At 39.4% G+C, this 21,397-nt stretch overlaps 1 protein-coding gene across 2 annotated transcripts; it reads right to left on the bottom strand.

Moving 5' to 3' along the window:
* Positions 1 to 611: 611 nt before the first annotated feature.
* On the bottom strand, positions 612 to 20,904 carry LOC129681932 (sulfotransferase 1C1). Of its 2 annotated transcripts, XM_055614164.1 has the most exons (8): positions 20,827 to 20,904; positions 16,164 to 16,359; positions 13,985 to 14,113; positions 9,462 to 9,559; positions 6,559 to 6,685; positions 5,167 to 5,261; positions 3,582 to 3,762; positions 612 to 3,366 (listed from the first exon to the last, which is right to left on the bottom strand). In XM_055614164.1, exons 2-8 carry the CDS (start codon positions 16,333 to 16,335, stop codon positions 3,254 to 3,256), a joined length of 915 nt encoding a protein of 304 aa, XP_055470139.1. In that variant the 5' UTR covers positions 16,336 to 16,359; positions 20,827 to 20,904; the 3' UTR covers positions 612 to 3,253. The 2 variants fall into 2 exon arrangements, with proteins under 2 accessions (XP_055470139.1, XP_055470144.1); XM_055614169.1 differs by lacking the exon at positions 13,985 to 14,113.
* Between the last annotated feature and the right edge of the window lie 493 nt (positions 20,905 to 21,397).

The raw sequence follows: 21,397 nt of genomic DNA, 5'->3' as shown, positions 1-21,397 counted from the left end.
GACCTTGTCAAGGTCTCCACAAGGTCAAAACCATTTTTTCTTAATGAGATGATGCTTATTTCTCATATCCATTCTCTTGGGAGTACAGGATGGGTTCCTCCATCACTTAGTTCATCATGCTGCCATTATTTTGATGACAAGCAGAATGAGTAAAGCTTCTTTTTTAACTTAACAGTTTCCCACTTTTAATTTACATTATAGAAAACACAAAAATCTATAATTCACATTAACAAAATCTCGTTAGGACTCTGGGACTCTAATATTGGAAAGTCTGAAAATCACTGGTTTGTAATATATGGAGTAGAGATGTGGTATGGTGCATCAATCAAGCCACATGCTAAGGCATGTGTCCTTATCTGATATTGATCTTCAATGGGTTTTGAGCATGAGAATGTCATACATGGTGCTATTCTTTAAGAATAATTTAGAAGTAAACAATAATGAAAGTTGAAGACACAGAAGCAAAGGGTGGGAAAGGGATTACAGGGCTGCTATAAGATACTAGATGAGGGAAATTGCTGTATGACCCTATTTATGAGGAGTACTAAACAAATATCTATTCCTCCCAGATCAGGAACCAATAATGGATAAAAGTAATAATACCACCAATGTCCAACTTTGTGAAACAGTAATTTTATTGGTTTTACTTACAGATACATGAACAACTCAAAGACAGCTAAATCACTAAAAGCCTACACCAGCATGTATGACAATGAATGAATGCTGTAACTCAGAAGGTCTCTGGATAACTTGTAGGCACTTTGACAAGTTCAGAGAGTGTCCTCATCAGTTGTTATTGGTCATATAACCCCGAGGAAAGAGGAATGTTGTACATGTGGTATGTTTGAGGAACTACTGAGTCCTTTGAGTTAGTGCATCTTATGTCTTAATTAGTTTCCCACTAGGATGGAATATTTTAACATTGAGCAAATAGTTTCAGAACAGATACACATTCCTGAAGAAAGAACGAGGATAGAAATTCAGAGAGGCAACCAAACTCTTCTGGGAGTGGTTATTGCTAAACTTACCATATGAACATAGACGTTTCTGGAATGCAAGATATTAACAATGAGTGGTTTTGATATTTGAGCTTTGCTGCTTGTTATAGTTAGTTTTCTATAGTACATTTACTGCACCATGAAGTGCCTCAGTATTTGGTCAAATATTGGCTATTTATGTGAGGATAGATTCTGAATGCAATTAATATTTAAATTGGTAGACTAAGTAAAGTGATTACCTTCTGTAATATGTATGGACCTTATCCAATCAGCTGAATCCCTGAAATAATTAGCTATTGTAGAAGGCTAACACTATCTTGATTAACCCTTACCTGATTAGTCAGTGATCAGGATTAAATACAGGATGCTGTTTCTGCTAGGCAAGTCCTATACTAGTAAGCCACATCATAGCACCCGGCTCCCCATAGCCTTTCACTCTTTTTTTCTATCAAGTCTGCTGTCCTTTAAACTAAAACTGTAATATAAACTCTGTAAATGTTGGACTTTCTATCTCCTGTGTGAGACACTGTGTTCCTTTGTGCATTTACATCCATACTTGGGTACATGTACTATTGCTTCTTTAGATGGCAGTTCAAACGAAACCATCTGAAGGGGAAATTTTCTAGTTCATTTGTTCGAAGTCAACTCTTTAATGTTGTTAGACATGAGATCCATGACTATATAATAGTAAAAAGAACACCAGTAGAACATGGCTAGATCTGGCAGTAGAAAAGCATGGCCACTATCTATGTTAACCAAATACTTCTAAAAAGTGACAGTATGGATCATCATATGTATAATATTTTGAACTGTTTTTTCCAAATAATGAATTTGGTTGCTTGCTCCTAAAATGAGTTTGAAGATATAAACACCTTACTATACACATTATTTTACCTGAAAGCTTTGTTAACCTAAATGCAAACCTCTTACCTATAGAGGTTGTATTATGGAAACCTGAATACTTGATTTCTTTTGTTGTTGTTCAAATGACTCAATGACAATGAAGAAAATGAAGTTCACAGGTTGTCTACTGTTAAAATAAGAACATCAACACAGAAGAAATGGACAGTGTAAATTGAATTTGAGATGATGTATAAAGATGGATGGAGCTGGGGACATTGACTATCTAAATTCTGATGACATTCTTTGCTGGTAGAATGTACATTTATTATTTGAAAAAATTAACCCTGCATTCTTTAGGAAAAATGATAGTCTCCACATCACTAAGAGTGTGGGACAGGTCCAACTCAGATTTTCTGGGTCTTGTGAATGGCCCAAAATATATGGAGTTGCCAGTAGTAGAGACTTAACCTTCTACCTCTGTGAGGAAGATGAGGGTTATAGGGATCTGTTGGACAACACTGAAACCTCAAAAGGCATATTTTTTTTGCCAGATATTGCGGTTTTTGTTAGGTAGTCTATGGCTCTTGGAGTATGGAGTCTCATTCTTGGACCACTGCTGTAATTTGAATATGTAGTAATGTTCATGTATTAGAAACTGAGTCACCAGTGCAACAGAGTTAGAAGGTGTAAGAACATTGTCATGGGAATGAATTATCACAAGTTCTTGAAAAAAGCTTGAATTTGATCGCCTTCCCTCTTTGCCTTCCACATTCCATTATACGAGGATGCAATTAGAAGGGTATTGTTTGGTTCGTGAGTGGCTCAACAGCTAAGAACACTGCTCCTCCAGAGGTCCTGAGTTCAACTCTCAGCAACCACATGGCAACTCATGACAATCTATAAAGGAATCTGGTGTCCTCTCTGGCATGCAGGTATACAAGCAGACAGAGGACTCCTACATTAAAGAGAGAAGGGGGGTGTCTTGCCAATGTGGGTTCTTTTACTTTAATCACCCAGCCTTCAAAATAGTAAGAAAGAAATATTTTTATGCTTTATAAACTGTTTTGTTGTAGTATCATGCAACAGACAAAAACAATTGTTAAGAAAAATAGCTACCCTTCAATTTAAGCCCAGTGCTTACTTCTCATTCTCTTTGCTTTTTAAATTTACTTTCTTATGCTGAAATCCTGTTCTCATGTATGTTTCTGTATTCATGACTTTTGCCTCTAAGAAAAAACCTGTAGGATATTAATAGTGTTCCATTTATTTCACCTAAGTTCAGGAAAATGCATGGTTATCTGGTAGGTATCAATAAGAATAAACACAACTGAATGGAGCTGTTAAATATACTTTAACAGAAGGCTCAAATGGCTAAAAAATATAGTCAGGAAATCTAGGGTGCCCTATTGCTCTCAGATCTCTGTGCGGAAAGTAAGAGTGCTCCCTGCCATCTTCTTCCTATAGTCTTCATCAAAATCCTCGCTTTGTGCAACAGTGAAGTAGTTTTTCCAGTCTCCAGGCATCCCTGAAAGAAAATGAAATCTCAGAGATTGCTGCAGGTACAGAGGGAGGACTGATTATTTCCCCTAGGATGTGTACCAAGATGCACAGGTCCACAAGCCACCTCTCCAACTCTACAGCTGTTAGCTAAGAAAGTCAGATAGCATGGAGCATTGGTGAAAAATATAAGTCAGCTATAGAGCCACAATATTTATTTCATATCCCAGGATGTTAACCTACCTTTCCTCATGAAAGGGGAGATAGAGTGGTCCATGATGCTGGTGGGTAGAGTGGTATAGTTGGCCATTGGGTTTTGCTTCATTACATCGAAGGAGGTGTGATAGATGATTTTATTTAGAAGTTCTTCTGATATGTCTTTTTCCAGGAATTTTACTATCTTCTTAATTTCTCTCTTGGGGTCCTGTACATGGAACAGTTATAAACAAAACAAAACAAAACAAAACAATTTTGGTCTTCCATTAATTTATTGACAAACAACATTTGGAAAAGGATGTGTCAAGGGGCCAACTGAAATTTATCTTAAATAGTTTTAGTGCAGGGTACTGACTGACTGTACTAAGTTCTACTCCTGCCCTTCAGGATATTCACTTGTAGCAGGCAATCAAATAGCTCTAGAGACAAGACTTGGAACCTTGGGAGGGGAGCTTTGGCATATCAGAGGTGTCATGGATTATGTGAAGATCATATGAAAGAGAGGTTCTGTTGATTTGTGTGACTAGGACTGGTATACTGGTTATAAAGGCCAGCAAAAAGAGATTGTGAGTTATGAAAAGTCTAATAAGAAAATGAACAAAAGAGCTATCAAGTCAACCCAGGCAGAGATGTGAATGAGGCAGCTTGCCTCATTCTGATGAAAGACAAGGAGCTACAACTTCTGGTTAAAGCACACTGGACTTCTTAGCTTTGGTATAGAAGATGGGTTTGTAACTTAATACACCAATCTGCAGGATTGTGAGAGTAGATCTGTGCTCTAAATTAATCCTGAATACTACAGAAAAACCAATTCTACCATTTGGGGCCAAATTTTAAGTAAGCGTTATTAAATATTAAAAGCTGACTAAGAGATGGACTTTGGTCAGGTCAATTCTGCAGCATTTCTCAGCTGGAATGAATTCAAGTCTTGTGTTGCAGGGGTTTATAAGTATAAAGGTATAGACCAACTATTTTTCCATGAGGCTTTATTATTTTCAAAAACTACAACTCCCAGCATTCCAAAAAGTAACCTGGAAAAGTGGGGTTTACAGGTTAATTTTGGCATTAGACTTTATTCATTCACAATGAAACATAAAGAAGTGTCAGCTCAGTACCCCACTGTGTGTGTCTAATACTGCCAGTATTCACATGGACTAGACCTTAGTTAATGATGAACTTCAGGGGTGTGGAAGAGAGAGAAAGAAGATAAACTTTTTGTTCTCTACAACTATGACTGAATAAATCTCTACAGTCACTTTGTGAGAAAGAAAACAAACCAGTTTTTAGATAATGAAACGTGGCTTGGGAGTGAGTGTCAGAATCTAATCAGTTGATTTGACTATAAAACTTGCTCTGTTTTCTAAGGAGGAAAGATACTCTGAAAACTAGCAGAAAGAAAATCAAAATAAAACTTAGAAGCCAAACAAGTAGTTGCAGCTTCTAGGGAAAACCTGAGTTGCAGAGTTTCTAAGGGAAAACTGAGTTGCAGAGTGTCATGGAGGCAGAGAACATCCTCAAGAGTATTCTGCAGACAAGCTCACATCCCAGAGTGTCACTGGGATATTTGATATGAGAATGCAGGAAGATGCAATGGAGATCACACTGCCCTCACCTCTTTCATGTCTTCATAAAAGAGGTAGAGAATACGGTGTTGGTCTTTCACATCCCACCAGCCCTTAACGTGGTCATACCAGGAGCCCCACAGCACTGAGGAGGAAAGAGATGGGATGTCATTGTCACCTTGAAACTTATCACATGAGAATGGTGTTAAATAAAAGAGAGCAATTGTTAAACAGTTGAGAACAATTGTATAAACAAATGTAAAGATCCTGAACAGAATTCTTACTTGTAGAAGACAGTTTTACACACATACACACTTGAGAATTTCTCAGCCCTCTCCTTCAAGACTTACCAGATATATGCCCCCTCTTCTTCCTACCCAACTTTGTATCTTTTTATCCCCATCAAGGCTAATTTGTACTCCCCAAATATTCTTCAGTGTCTGGAGCATACTAGATTTACCAGAGGCTATACTCCCACATAAAACTGACTCATTATATTCCAACAACTAACAATCTCAGTAATTCATTTATTAGGGGAGGACCCTTATGCCCAGCTTTTAATGCTAGAATTTGGTGTGGCTTGGGCTTTCACAAGGCTTATGAATACTACCGCAATTAGAATATATGGACAGCTCCCCTCCTGTGGCCAGAAGATAGTTTTCTTGTAGTCATTCACTTCCCCTGGCTCTTAAATGCTTTTGACCCCTCTTCCTTTTGTAATATTGAGGGAGATGATAAGACACATTCTGAAATCCTTGTTTTTTTATTCCCATCATTCAACTTTCTCTGAAACAAAGGGTTGTTTTATAACTAGGTTCAAAACATTTACTTTTCTTGCCTTATCACATAGCACATAGATTAATGTTAAGCAATAATAATTTATATATAATATTAATTATTTATATAAATTATATATTATATCATAAGAATATGATTTTGAATAAAACCTTGAGAAAATCTTTTGCTACCAGGTATCTGGGCAACTTTGCTTTCTGTGATGGTGAGGGCTAAGAAGTGTGCTGGTCATCTTTTACTGGCTCTGAAAACCATGCCCCCAAAGTGAAACTCAGTTTATGGTTGTACTTTGTTCAAAGAGGCACTGGAAGGCTTTTTGAGACAGGAGGATGGTGCATTTATTTCCTTGGTGTACTTCCTGTTGGTCACTCTGGTTGACTGCTGCCACTGCTGTCTCAGTTAAGGGTCCCTCTGATAGCTCCAGGGGATAGTATACCCCAGAAACCCTCACTAGCCCTTGCTGACTTTCCCAAACTCTGTTCACGGCTCTCAACAGTATCTTTGCCAAAGTCTTTAGAGATAACCTAGTCAGACTATATCATCTACTTCCTTGAATGACCTTGAGGGATGCAAATGCCTACTGAAAATCTTGTCTTTTGTCATCACATGGGTTAGGAAGCAGTACACCACTTTTTTCTTTCACTCACCTTTTCCATCTTTGAATATTTCAATGTATTCTTCCAGGGTACCAGGGTCAGGCAGCATTCTGTTCATTCTTGAGAAATGGTAGTAGGATACTAGGCAGTCCTTGGCGTTTCTGGCCACATAGATAATCTAGGTTTGTCCAGTACAGGGAATGGGAAGCAGAGAGGAAACAAGACAGGGAATTATCACTATTCAGTTTTAACACTCATGTTGTTTGAAAGCATTTTGAATATAGCAGGTTAATTTATTGGAGGAATTGGGTGTGCATGTGTTTTTATGATCAACATGACTACCTTTTCTAATTTGCTCACCAACCATTCTGATTTATAGCTGTAGTCTTAACATTATTACTAATTGTATCCTTTTTATTTTAAAGGTGTTGTGGATTACAGGATAAATGTTGCTGTTACCCTAAATTAACTTGGGGAATAAGGAAGCTGCCCATGGTGCCTTAGTTCATTCTTACTGCTGTAACAAAATGCTCAGGACAGGGTGCCTTATTCACAACAGAAATTAATTTCTCATAGTTCTTGAGGCTGGAGAATCTAAGATGAAGGTGTCTAAGATATTTGTAATGGCATCTTTGTATAAGGAAGACAATGGTATGATCTAACAAAGGAGAGGTTACTTGTCTTCTTGTCTTGCTGTCTGTCCCCTTCTTTTCCTTACTACCTGGCTCCCTTTCTAGTATGTGGCTGTATGTGTTTAGGGGAGGAAGAGACTGTTACAGTTTGACATGAGTAGCATTCCCCCATTTGGCCAGCTATAGATTTGATACTTGAGGTAGTGCTTCAAGGAGCTACTGTGGGCATTTCAGAGTCAGTGCTTAAAGGGAAATCCTTAGGGCATTGGCGGTATACAATCCAAAGGTATTGTGGACCTCTCCCTCGTTCTTTCTACTTTGAGATTCAACTTCTTACTTTGGATTTTATTTCTATTATTATATGATACTCTTACTAGAGGCCCAACCAATAGTACTGCCTAAACCTCCAGAATAAACCAAAATAAACCTCTTCTTACCTCATCAGTACCTTGTGCTAAGCATTTTGCTGTAAGTAACACTGCAAGCCTTCTTGTCTGAGATAAGCATACTTGTGTTTTCTTAAATACTTCTGTCTGATGCCTCAATCATTTGTTTTCATCCTGGTGAATTGAGGGTATGTTTTTCCAACTGCATTTTTGCCAATATTTTCAGTCCTTTATGACTGGTTCTCTGCTCCCTTTCTTGCTAAAATTTCTACTCCATGTTCATTAAAGCACTTAGAAACCCAAAAGGTGTGAGGCACTATACTGACTGCATGAAACATGTTCTAGGCTATAAAAAGAGACTGCCACATAGGCCTGAACTCTTGTCAGAACCCCCTTGTCAGAACCATACTGTCTGTCTGCCCATGGTGGTATTAAGAATTCTTTGAATAAACCTTTTACCCAAAAAGACAATGTGTTTTGGTATGTCCCTTGAACCTCAAACCCCACAATCTTTCAGAAATGAACACCAACAAGCTTCAAAGGTGCCCTAGGTATACTTTCAGGAAAACAGGCAACATTTTGATACCAGGACAACTATTTAGCTGTATTGTATGTTGTTTGAACACAGTAGATGAGCAAGATAAAGGATTTGTGAATCATGGAAACCATTCCCCCAAAGAGATAATTGAGAGTATTCAAAAGCATTTGTGTCCAAGCACTACAGTGAGGAAGGTGTCTTAGTCAAACACACTTGTCAATTAGTGTTTCCTTAGAAAATTCAGGCCAGACTATGAGAAAGTCTGCTATAGTCCTAACTTTGGGGCACTTTGTAATCTCAACTTGCTCTTTTAGCTGCTGCCACACAGCTTAGTTTCCAGAGGGATTTAATGGCACAGCTGACATGGACTTTTGATTCTGTTACATAGTCACACTTTCTGCTGCATTCTAAAGTTGATACTTGATGTATATGCCACTTTTCCATGTTAATATTATCTATTTCAAGACTTGCTGATGAAATAGCTATCAAGCCCTTCTCCCTTTAGCTGTGTATTGGTACATGCATAGGTAAAAAGGTCTGGAGTTTTATGAGTTTAGTGAGAATTGTGTCTATACTTGTATTGGCTCAGAAGTAAGACATGTCAAAACAAAGTAAATATTGGAAAAAGAAATGCTATAATGGGATCTAGCTTTGTTATATAAGGTCTATAAGGGTAGATCAAGTTTTTGTACATACCAAATTAGAGTTTAATTCCAAAAGGAAGAGTAGAGTACCAAGTTTTGCCTACAAGATGGACATGTTCTTATTGGTATTCATTAGACTGGGGTGTTTGGCCTATGGTTGTAGAAAAGGTAATTTCAAATGGTCTCACCTACTACAGTCTGAACCAAAAACCATGTTCTGGACAAGGCCACATTTCAAAAGGGATACTATTGGCTAGGATTTGGCACAACAGGAACCCTAAGGCAGGTAAGGCTCTCTGATAGTTTTTTTTTTTTTTTAGTAGGACTCTTAACAGCTTTGTTGAATATTGCTTGGGGCTATAGTACAAACTATGCTTTCAGAATCCTTCTGGCCTCTTCCTTGTAGGATCATAAACATCCCCAAATTCAATGTCTTATTTACTTTTCCATGGAGCTTTCCCCAAATAGGCTGCTCTTTCATTTACATCCTCCTTGGCCCCTGCTTCACAGTGGTTCCAAATTAAAACTCCACCTTCAACCAGAAACCCCTGCTTTGTATAATTGATTTCTCTCATTTAGCACAGGTTAGTGGGCAGATGATCAGAACTTTGTATGAAAACTTCCAATGGTATCCAGCAATAATATTCTGAAGGGAAGGTGGGTGCAAAGAGGAGTATGTGGTCTTTGGGGTAATGCCACCACCCGTCCTATAATTCTTCCTGTTTCTGTTTTAGTGATGGAATTGGGTTCTTACCTTTGAGTTTTCTTTCCAGAAGGAAGGTGGTACCATCTGAACAGGCAGGTGAGTCTTTAGGGTTCTGGGTGAAGGCATTTTGTTAGCCAGATCCAGACCTAGAAGTAAGACCACACTGTTTAGCCAGGTTTTTCTCCCCATCTATATGTACCCAATGTTGTGTTAAACAATGGAAATTGTATTGGCCAAATGATTGACTCTATGGTCTTACATACGTAAGACCTATGTCTCCCTCCTTTTTGCGGAAGCTTTCCAGTTCATCCTAGATACAATGATGGATGGAACTACACCATCCATCTATTTAGTTATACATACATCTTTCCTTTTACCTAAACTTGATTGTATGTCAGGATCCTGAAGATGGACTGGGAAAGGGGTAATCAGTGGAACTTTTAATTTATTTTGTAGTGGGCTCTGAGCTATAGTTATGCCATCCTGTGAAGGTATCCTAAGAACACTATAACTACATTGGGTAAACTGGTTTCTAGACCAGCCATAAATTTCTTGACCTCAAGGCTATGAGAAATGCCTGAGCCCTAAACTGATGTTTCTCCACTTCTGTAAACAGTACTCCCTTGCTGCATACAGCTTCTGTTCTGTATACATATCAATTGTGGTTTTTGCCTTTGAAAACAAATTGGAGGTTGTGGCTGCTTCTTGCCACTCTGTCTGGTGGTTGTTGCAGGATATTTGATTCCATTGTGAATCCCAAAGTTATGAACTGTAAAAGCCTGTTTCTTGTTTGGTGTGGTTGAGCCCTATAACCCACCTTTAATCCAAAATTTTTCTGTTTATTGTAAATAGGTGATTATGGTGTGGTTTAGCCAGCCCTAACACACACCTTTAACCCAAGAGCTTTGTGTACAATGGAGTCAATAAAATTAACCATAGGTCAAAAGATGGAGCAAGAAATCAGCTGGCAGGGAATAAAGAGCAGGAGGGATTTTGAGTTGAGTTGAGGGATATTTAAGACAGTGTGGAGAAATAGAAAAATAGCTTATGCCCTGGCTTTAGCTTAGGCTTCAGTTCCTCAGCTCCCTGGCTTTTTGGGCTTTGAGATAGCAAGCCTTTGGCCTTGGGTTTTTTTGGCCTTTCCTTCCTGGGCTGTAAGCTGAGCTAGGAGCCTTTTGGATTTTTTTCCTTCTGAACCTGAGCTGAGAAGGAAGGTCAGTTAGGAGCCTTTTCTGCCTCTCTGAGCTAACAGGTTTTCACCCCAGCATCTGGCTCCTGAGTCTTTATTGGTAAAATAGAATGGTTCGGATTTTTATTTTTGATTGTAAAAACAGGCAGTAAATAAAGGCACCATATAATTTGACTTACTCAGGCCTCTCAGGTGTTTTGTTTTTTTTTTTCCTCAAACCCATAACATTTGGAGGCACCACCAAAATCCCTGAGGATAAGACCCCTGCCTAGGTAAGGGTAAGAGCTATTAGTTTTAGGGAGGCCATTGAAAGAACGTTCCTCAGAAATTTTCTACCCCCCCACCAACTTGCCCCCTAAAACTAAAAAGGAGTCCACCTTTGAACCTGTAATCAGGCCTTCTGGAGGTAGGATAAACCAAGGTTTCTGGTTTCTGGTAGGTCTGGGGGGCTAATTACCATGGGACTTATGGTAAAATCTGGAAATAATGTAAAGATTCTTGAGTCTAGGTTGTGACCAAGACAACACCACAAACCCTCAGGATCTAGTTTGTCTTGGTGGCCACCAATATGTGTCCTGTGCTTGTTGGATTTATTTTCATTGTCTTGGTTGTTTGTGTTCTGTGTTTCTGGGCACCCTCCTCCATTAATCTTTTCCATTTATAGGCAGATGTGGGAAACAGAACCTCATTGATGCTCTTAACCTCCCCCTTGGAATGCATGTTTAAAAACTTTAAATTAGGTTTTAGAACATGAGAGTCAGAGTGTGGAGTTCATTTCTCCAAGGGAACTCTCTGCTCACTTTGTAAATTGGATTGGCTGTCTTTCAGTGTCAGATGACCTGATATTAGGTCACTTAACATTGAAGATGATGCCAAGGTTCAATGTATTGTTTTAAAAAGATGTGGTTCAGTTTTCCTATGTTTGAATGTGGCTGGATGATCTAGAAACACAGCCTTCCTTGCTGGTAGAGTACAACATGCATAGAATCCAGAAGATCTTAATAGTACAGAAGAAAAAGCCTCCCAAACTGTCAGAGAACCAAGACCCTGAGTTTTTACAGCCATCCTATCCTGAACCTATGAATTCTTCTGAGCCTGAACCCCACTACCATTGACTCTATCCTTAGCTTTTCCCATACCTGCAGTGGGCCCCCTCTGCCCTTATTCCCTATTCTCATTTATATAAAAAAATTCCTTTCCCTGTCTCATCCTCAAAGGACCCATGTATATCTAATCTTCAAGCCCAGGTCCCTCTATGGGTCTTTGGCTTCTCTACCCCAAGGAAACCACAGGTGCTGATTCTTACCACTCCTACAGCTCCATGTATGGTCTAGGTTGCTTTTCCACCAGTGAAAAAATCAAAACACCTACCTCTATGATAAAACTCAAGGTTTAATTTCTTTTCTCAGACAGTGTTTCACACTCACCAGCCTACCTGGAATGATTTTCAACAACTCTTCTGAACTCTATTTACCTTAGAGAAGAGAAGAGATAGACAGATAGAGAGAGAGAGAAAGAGAGAGAGAGAGAGAGAGAGAGAGAGAGAGAGAGAGAGGAGAGATTTGAAGGGAAGCAAAAAAGACCCTCTGATTCTGGAAATTGCCTTTCTGTCTACATTCTTCAAGGGACTATACAAGGTAAGGGAGCTTTCTATATGTTTTTCTGGACTCTGATAAATGATGTCCACAATGCTGCACAGAGCCTCAAACTTGTCCAAGGTTAATGAAGTTTTCCAAGGACCAGCTGAAAGTCCTGCCACATTCTGGAGAATCTGTTGGAAACTTACCAGACCTATGTAATTACTGATCCAGAAGCCCCAGAGAATAGAAGGGTTATTAACATAGCCTTTGTTAAGCAGTCATATCTAGTGATCCTGATGCCCAAGAGAACAAACCTGTGATTAATATAGCCTTTGTCAGTCACACCAGCAGACTAGGAAGCCCCAGGGAACAGACACACATCTTTAAGCCCACCATCCCAGTAGCAGAGACAAGCAGATATCTCAGTTCTAGGCCAGTCCACTCTGCAGCATAAGTCCAGGACAGTGACGCTTAAGCAGTGAAGGAGACTATTGAAAATAGAAAGCTGGTGAAAATGTATTAGAATGAGGGGGTCATGTTCCAGCCTTGGTAAGCAGCAAATCTTGGCAGCTTCTGGCTTTAGAGTCAAGGATACAAGCAAGGAATTATGGAATTTCCTTTTGCAACTAAGAAAAGCTGCAGACCCCAGGAGTGCTTTGGCATAGAGGCCTAGAGAGGCCATTGTATGAAGCTGTGAAGGTGAAGCCTGAATTGCCTTGGAGACCCCAAGATGGTGGAGATCTCACCATCACTGGATAACTGCCAAGAAAAGCTGCTAACAGAAAGTGGAATCAACCCAAGTGGGAAAAAAAGGTGTTTTGCAGTCAAGAAAAGTAAAAGTAGTTGGAGACCTGAAGAGCTGAAGAGTGCTTTGACATCAGACGTGGAAATGCAGAATTTGGAGACTACGCAGCTGTTTTTCAGTCTTGCTTTGGTCCAGTATTTTCTAAATATACTTAATTTCCTCCCATTTAGAATGATAAAGTATTTTATGTGTAATTATATGGTGGCACCTCCTGAGATGATCAAGGTGAAAGAACAAAAGTCTGCTTTGGTGGACAGCTTTAGAACTTACGCAGATAGTGGCCTTATATCTTTCACTCTGTGCTGAGGCAGCACACCATAGTCTGAACTGTAGCCCATGCATGCTTTCACAGAGCTGTTTCACATGCATGGTACTTCAGAGGCTTGAACACAATGGGCTCTATGCCTTGTGTTAACCTCGGCTGCTTTCAGACTTCTTTCTGGTACCAATTTAAAGTACTTTTTAGAAGGAAGGTTGTTGGGAGCCATGACTCCAGTGGCCTGCTTTGATATTTAAATCTCAGTGGAGAGATGGCTTTTAGCAGGTCTTTACTAATGGCAGAGAAGAACTTGCAAGTCCATCTCCTTTGGTTTGTGACAGCAGGTGGGATAGCTTGTGAGGGTCACACCTCTTCCTCAGGCTCCTTGTGGAAATTAACCCATTGTTTTGAGATATTTTACTGGCTAAAAGAAACTACTCACAATTAAAGAGGTCAGAGGGCTGGAGGCAGAGGAGGAGGCAGAGACTTGAGACTTGCTGCTCGCACTGCTTGCTGCAGCAGCCTGCCTTTTGCTGTGGCTGTCGAGTCTGGACCTTTAAAAAGTTTCCTGTGTGCTGTGTGTTTATTTTATTAATTTTAATCCTCACTCCTGACTCAAGAACCGTTCGACTCTGCTGGCTGGCTCCGGCAGAAGGTTATAGAAGTAATCTTCCTCTGAGGTGAAAACTAATACTGCAAAATGGTTACAGTCCTCTACACCACAGTTGGGCGATTTACCTGAGTTGAGGGGTGGAGGCAAAGTCCACTCGATGAAAGGGTGACGGTTATAGGTGTTGGCCCGCTGGCACTTTTCTACATCCCCATCATTTTGGATCATGTCTACAATTTCCTGTGTCCAGGTGGTACCTAGAAGCATCAGTTATTTTCAGTTTTACCCACTCATGGCATAATTTAATTCTATTTAAAAATTACACATATCCTCAGCTGTGTTCAGATTTGCTGTTTTCAGGATGGAATCAATTGTTACCTTCTCTGAACACTGTGTGTGTGTGTGTGGGGGGTGGCGGTAGGTCTTCCTGTAAGCACCAGTGGCCCTCAGTGCTCATTGTCACCATATGCTTATAGTATATGATTTCTTCTAGTGTCTTTGTTTTCTTTTTCCCCGCTATTTAGTAAAGTATGTTGTCCCACATAAATGCAGTTTGGTGAATAAATATGGAGTCAGGTAAATGTGGACTGAATCAACAATGAGTTAGTCAATGCACTTTCTCTAATAAACTGTTGATTTTTTTGCTGGAGACACGATAGAGACTTTTTCTTGCTTGTATGCCATCCGCTCTTCTCTTTCAAATTAAGAGATACTCCCAATTTGGTTAGGTAATTAGCTACTTAATTCAAAGGTTACAGTTTTCAGTCTTTCTTTTTTATTGTCATTTATTACAATTTATTCAGTTTGTATCCCTGCTTTGGTCCTTTCCCTCATCTCCTCCCAATCCCATCCTCCCTCCCTCTTCTTCCCCTATGCCTCTCCCCTTGTCCACTGATAGGGGAGGTCCTCCTACTTTTGGCATCTCTGTTCCTCATAGATAAACCCAATGTACTAGGTGTACACATAGCCAAAGGATAGCTGTTGCATAGGAAGGCTGGAAAGGGGGAATGTGCTGGAGGAGTGCACATGAAGGTTGGTTACTTATTGTTGAAAGGCCTTAGAGGCTCAATTGAGTAGAACTATAGCAGTTTTGGTATGAAGAATGAAAGTATGAAGATGTCCCCTGCCCAAAGAATAAAAGCATTACTTGGAGAGGTCCAGGGTCAGTGTGTTCTACCTGGAAGTGTATGCAGATTTCATGGGAAGGAGAGAGATGCTGAGAGAAATACTGTAATAAAAGCAGAGATGGGAGAGGAGAGAGGAGAGAGAAGGAGAAGAGGAAGGAGAGAGAGAGAGAGAGAGAGAGAGAGAGAGAGAGAGAGAGAGAGAGAATTGCCTAAAGGGCCTTCCATGATTTCCAAGCTGGTCTTATCCAAAATTTCTGCTCTAAAGAAAAGTGCATGTTGAAGTTCAGATATGGAGGAAGCCACATGTTCAGTGACAGCCATACAGAAATGGATAGCTTACTGAAACTTGAAGCTCTGTTTAGAAACTCCTAAGCTATGTCTTGGCCCAGTGAGCAATAGGAATAGAAATGCCAACAAATATGGAGAACAGTAGTAGCCCTTTTCCAAAATTCATCTGTATCTTGATATCAAAGGTCTCTGTAACTAATCAAATGTACAAATTGTTAACCCCATCACATTGTGTGGGGTGACAAAAATAAATGGTATGAGGAAGGGGAAAACCCTCACTAGTCATTCACCAATGTTTTTTCAAGAGGGAGATTCTTTAGTTTTCCCCACTGATCAGGCCTATGGCATCCTTTGTCTTTCTGATCTTTTCTCTGTAGAATCCTCTTTGCTGTCTAGGATTTTAATAACTGGTTCCTTCTTCTCTATTTTTTCTACAATGGGTATGCATGGGCTCTCAGCACTACTTATGGGCTGCAAGCACTCAGGTCCACTCTAATCTAGGCCATTAGAAGGAACAGTTTAGGTGCTAGAGAGGTGAATAGAAAAGGGTGGCCTGGATGGAAGAACTTGCCCAAAGAATGTCCATTTTATTTACCAGAGTATATACTTTGTAATTTTTGTGTAAACACCTTGTCATTTCATTCAGTCTTTGGCAGTTTGTGATGGTAGAGCCATCTCTGTCTTTCAAAAGTTTAATTAGAGGAAGATCCTGTAGGTTGGGGCATTGACACTTATGAATTGAAGTAGATTGTTTTGTTTTGTTTTGTTTTGTTTTGTTTTCCAGGGACTTGCCCAGATAAATCCCCACATATCCTCTTTTAATCCAGATGTCCGTGTCAGAGGCACTTGTTCTGTGTAAGTGGCCTTTCCTGCTACCATTCCTTGCACTCACCTGCCTTTGCATAGGTTGCAATGAGGAGGTCATCAGGCTTTGCTTGGAAGTTCCATATTTTGTCCCAGTTATCACTTGTCAGCTTGGACATGAGGATCCCATTCACTTCTTTGGTTTCTGGCTGCAGGTGCTGTTCTTCAAGATGGAGGTCTTTCATTTCTTCCAAGGACATTTTAGAATGGGGACTTGACAGATTCTGTAGGAAGGTGAACATGTTATCTCAGGTGGTCATAAGAGTTACTGGCATCTTTTGTGTTCATTTAGCAAGAAAAGTAAAAATGTAGGTTTGTAGAGCATTTGAAAAAGCCTGGTTTAAAGAAATAAACATCTCGAGGGTACAGCTACCTAGGAAAAAGATAACCATCAAGGAATCTGCCATTTTGTATTGGCTCTTTGGAACCAGCCTGTCTAAGGCCTTAGAAACAGGCAGAGACATGGTTTGTGCCATAGCCTCTTATAAGGTTTGAGGAACATGAAATATATTAAATGCAAAATAGTGCTGAAGTGGATGGATGTGAGCTCATTAAACTATTTCTTACAAAGTTTACAGAAATGACTTCATAAAACAACTTGTTAGGGTCCCTTTCTATGGGACTGTGTTCATCAAAGGATCATAACATGGCAGTTTGCATGACAGAAATCTTTCTGGAAGTCTATAGTGATAAGTGTTTTAGCAGTGGTAGGGCTCAGCTAAAGAACAATTACCCCCTAAAGCCATCTTGTTAAAGGTGGTCTGATGCATGTTACTGGCCCTCAAGATCTGGGTACATCTATCCTAGTTATGTAACCCTATCTGATTGGCTGATTAAATGGCCTATACCTGGGCAGGGAAGAATGGAGTATGTGTGGCTAAGATTCCCAGGCCTTTGAGGACAGAAGAATCATGTGAAATCAATGGATGGGAATGGAGAAAGAAGGAAGATGGCATTGGATGAGGGCTGGGAGTTGGATAGTAAAGTTATTGTGACAGCATAGATGAAATATCTACCTGGCCCAAGGCAAATAAGGCAATCATAAAATCTAACAGTTTCTGTATCTTATTAATTGTGATAGTGAGTTAGATAATACTGCTGTAATAATCTTAGGGCTGATAATAAACAGTAGCCCAACACTTACTACAATACCATCCCATCATTTTGGAGGAACAAACCTAATGGTGAACTGGCTATAAATGTGTCCTCCTGTATTGTCAGTTGTGCCAGGTGCTAACAGTTATAGGTGCTGGCAGGGTATGCAGTATTGTCATTTCCATAGTCCTACAAGACCTGGTTTCTATATGTACATGTTTGCCGCTACCTCACCTGACTGAAAAGATGTAAACAGAGTAATCGAGGGACCTCTGAGATTATCATGTTCAAAAGGAAGCTGCCCTTGGTGAGGTCACATAGCTCTCAATCTTGCCAATAGGTAACAAGGGTTCATGCCATTACCTGTAGTTCTCAATGTTGTATATGAATTTAATAAAGTAATGGTAGTGGTCACTCCATTTATAAGAAACAAGTATTTTCTGAAAACTCTGCTGTTTAGCAAATGCTTATGTGGCTAAGAGTTTGATAGCCTGAAAGATCTAATAGGTGAAATTCTGCAGTTTGAGTTTAATGTATTATTAAGGAATTTTGTATGCAGATTAAGTTTTGTTAGGTATGTAACTGAGAGATCTGAGTTATCATACTGAAAAGCTTAGCTTATAAGATTTAGGATAATTTTTGAAGTAGGATAGTCATCTGCAGAATGGGGTTCACACTGTCACCCGTAGTTCTCAACATTGCCTATGGGTTAATAAAGTAATAATAGTGGTCACTCTATTCAGAAACAGGTGTTCTCTGAAAACTCTGCTGTCATTTATAGCACAGCAAGTGAGCCAGAAGCAAAGACTAGAGCATGCTGTACTGTGGCTGAGCAGCTCTTTTATGTCATAATGCAGTTGTGTGGATCTACACTGAGATATCAGTCCTTCCTCTTCTTTCTGGTGAAGCTTATTGCCTGGCTTTCCATTGCTAAGGCCACTCATTTAGTTGTGTATAAGCATCTACAGACATGTCTGGAAATGGGGTTTGGTGGTTAGTGCCCTGGTTCCTGTAGCAGTGGGCTCTGCCTCAGCAGCTTTGTTTGACCATTTAATATGTCTTCTATTTGTGGTTTCCAAACTAGAGAGGACTCAGGGAAAAATAAAACACTTGTGGCAACTATGTTTTAAGAACATGTCCTTTTCTTCAATTCTGAAGTGACAAACATACTGACAGTGTGTTGAGCTTTTCCAGGAATACATTTCACCAAGGTCAGAGGTGACGGTACATGGGTAGAAGGAGCTAAGTGCTGAAGCAGCCTGAGGTAAACGTGGTGTCTGAACATTTTTGCTTTTTTCTCCAAGGACTAAATGCATGGTGGAAAATGAATGCTCTATGAAGTAATGGAAAGACACAGAAAGTAACCTCAATATACACTAATACATGAAGGAAACCTGTCTGAAAAAGTAACATACTGTGTGATTCTACCTATGTGGTCTTATCAAAATGGTAAAACTATGGAGATGGTAGAGGTCAATGGGGATCCACAGCTAGGAGGGAATATAAATAGGGAGAGCATGGAGAAGTTTAGGGGAGGGGAAATGACTGCATGACAATATGACAGTAAATGCCCATTTTTATACAAACTCCCTAGGATGTGTTGTATAAAGAGCCTCCCAGGCATGGTGATGTATACTTATCATTCCAGAACTGAGATGGAAAATCAAGGTTACATAGTGTATTTGAGAGCAGCCACTGAGAGAGAGGGGACACACACACACACACACACACACACACACACACACAGACACACAGACACACAGACACACACACACACACACACACAGAGAGAGAGAGAGAAACTGACAGAGACAAAGAGACAGAGAGAAAGACAGAGACAGGATTGAAGATGCCATGTGGAAGAGTTGAAGCCAAGAATGCAGGCAGACATCCCGTTCTGTTCTTTCAAGCAGGAGTGCCTCTTCACCAAAAGCCTGACTTTAGGACTTTAGGACCTTAGGAATCTGGAAACTAGAAAGCTTATGTTGCTTTAAACCTCCACATTTGAGAATATGAGTAAAATCTGAAAAACATTCATTATGGTATTTCTGCCAAAATTATTTAATCTGAATCTAAACATGAAGAAAAAGTTGTATATTCAGGATGTGGGTCATGCTGCATACAAGAGAGCTGTTCAAAAGTGAACACCCAAGGATTCCAGCAGGCACTGGAAGTTAACAGCGAACATTGAAGACAGCCAGATGGTTAGAGGCCAGCATAAAAGCAAAAAGACAAAGCAATCTGGCATCTCCAGAATCCAGTTATCCAGAGGCAAGTAGCCCTGAACACCCTAACATAAGTGAAATTTAAGAAGATGACCTTACATCAATGTTTTTGAAGAGTATAATGGAGGAAACAAATAAAATGCATAAGGAATTAGAGGAAGATAAAGTCAAACAGATTATGGCCATCCATAAAGAAATACAGGAAGATACAGCCAAACAGTTTGTGGCTTTCAGAGAGGAAATGGCTAAATCACTGAAAAAAAAAATAAAAGAAACAGAGGAATGTTCAAACAAACAGGTGAAGAAATTGAAGGAAAAACAGGAAAGGTCACACAGGTGAAGGAAATCAAACAGTTCAAGATCTGAGGATAAAACTGGAAAAATAAAGGAAACACGAATGGAGGAAATCACGGAGAGGAAGAACTTAGGAAAGAAAGCAGGAACTACAGAGGTAAGCATAACCAACAGAATCTAAGAGATGGAATAAAGAATCTCAGGTGTGGAAGATATAACAGAAAAAAATAAATGTATCCGTAAAAAAAAAAACAACAAAAAACCATCTAAAAAATTCCTGACAAAAACCACCCAAGAAATCCAAGGCAACATGAAAAGACAAAACCTAAGAATAATAGGAATAGAGGAAAAAGAAGATTCCTGTCTCCAAAGCCCAGAATATATTTTCAACAAAATCATTGAAGAAAACTTCCCCAATTTAAAGGAGAGGCCTATAAGCATACAAGAGGTCTACAGAACACCTAATAAATTAGACCAGAAAAGAAAATTCTCCCGTTACATAAAAATCAAAACAGTAAGTGTACAGAACAAAGGAAAAATACTAAAAGCTGCAAGGGAAAAGGCCAAGTAACATATAATGACAAACCCATTAGAGTCACACCTGACTGCTCAACAGAGACTATGAAAGCCAGAAGGACCTGGATGGATATCATGCAAATTCTAAGAGAACACAGATATCAGCCCAGGCTACTATACCCAGCAAAATTCCCAGTCATCATAGATGGAGAAAACAAGATATTCAACAACAAAAACAAATACTACCTACTCACAAATCCAGCGTTACAGAATATACTAGAAGGAAAAATACAACCCAGGAGAGGTAACAATTTTCATGAAAATGCAGGAAATATTAAATAACCTCACTACAGCAAAACTAAAAGTAGCCAAGCACACAAACCCACTACCACAACCAACATCAAAATTAAAGAATCTAACAGCCACTGGTCATTAATCTCTCTCAACATCAATGGACTCAATTCTCCAACAAAAATACTCAGACTAACAGAATGGATGCATAAACAAGACCCAATAATATACATACAAGAAACATACTTAAGTCGCAAAGATAGACATTACCTGAGAGTGAAGGGCTGGAAGACGGCTTTCCAAGCAAATGGACCCAAGAAACAAGCAGTAGTAGCCACTTTAATATCTAATAAAATAGACTTTCAGTTAAAATTAAACAGCCTTAATCCTGACCAAAGTCCATCTCTTGCTCAATACTTAATATTTTATTAGGCCTGGTTTAAATTTGGCCTAAAATGTTGGAATTGGTTTTTCTCTGGCAAATTTCAGGATTAACAGTTGCAGCACCTAGAATTATAATCTTTCCAGTCACAGATGCCTATATTCAGTGTGAAAACACAGACAATAACAGCCAGCACAATATGTCTTCACAAGAGCCCAATAAACCCACCACAGCAGGCTCTGAGTGTTCCACTGTAGCTGAAACGCAAGAAAAAGACCCTAAAACAGCATTTATAAATGTAATAGAGGTCCCTAAAAAGAAAATTAAGAAATGCCTTAAAGAAGTCTGTGAAAACACAGTGGTAGGAAAAGAATAAAACCACTTAAAACCTGAAAGTAGAAATAGGATCAATAAAGAAAACTCAGACTGAGTGGTCCTTGGCTGGAGTATCAGTTTCAG

Source organism: Psammomys obesus, unplaced genomic scaffold, assembly GCF_907164565.1.
Source record: "Psammomys obesus unplaced genomic scaffold, mPsaObe1.curated_primary_1811, whole genome shotgun sequence".
Lineage (NCBI taxonomy): Eukaryota > Metazoa > Chordata > Mammalia > Rodentia > Muridae > Psammomys > Psammomys obesus.
This window is presented reverse-complemented; position numbering and strand designations above follow the sequence as displayed.

Excerpts from the sequence above, each read along its gene's own strand:
- LOC129681932 (XM_055614164.1), bottom strand. The coding sequence starts at position 16,335 with ATGTCCTTGGAAGAAATGAAAGACCTCCATCTTGAAGAACAGCACCTG. Across the intron at positions 5,262-6,558 it reads AATATTCAAAGATGGAAAAG|TGCTGTGGGGCTCCTGGTAT; the intron begins GTGAGTGAAAGA and ends TTTCCTCCTCAG. Across the intron at positions 3,763-5,166 it reads TTTATGAAGACATGAAAGAG|GACCCCAAGAGAGAAATTAA; the intron begins GTGAGGGCAGTG and ends TTCCATGTACAG.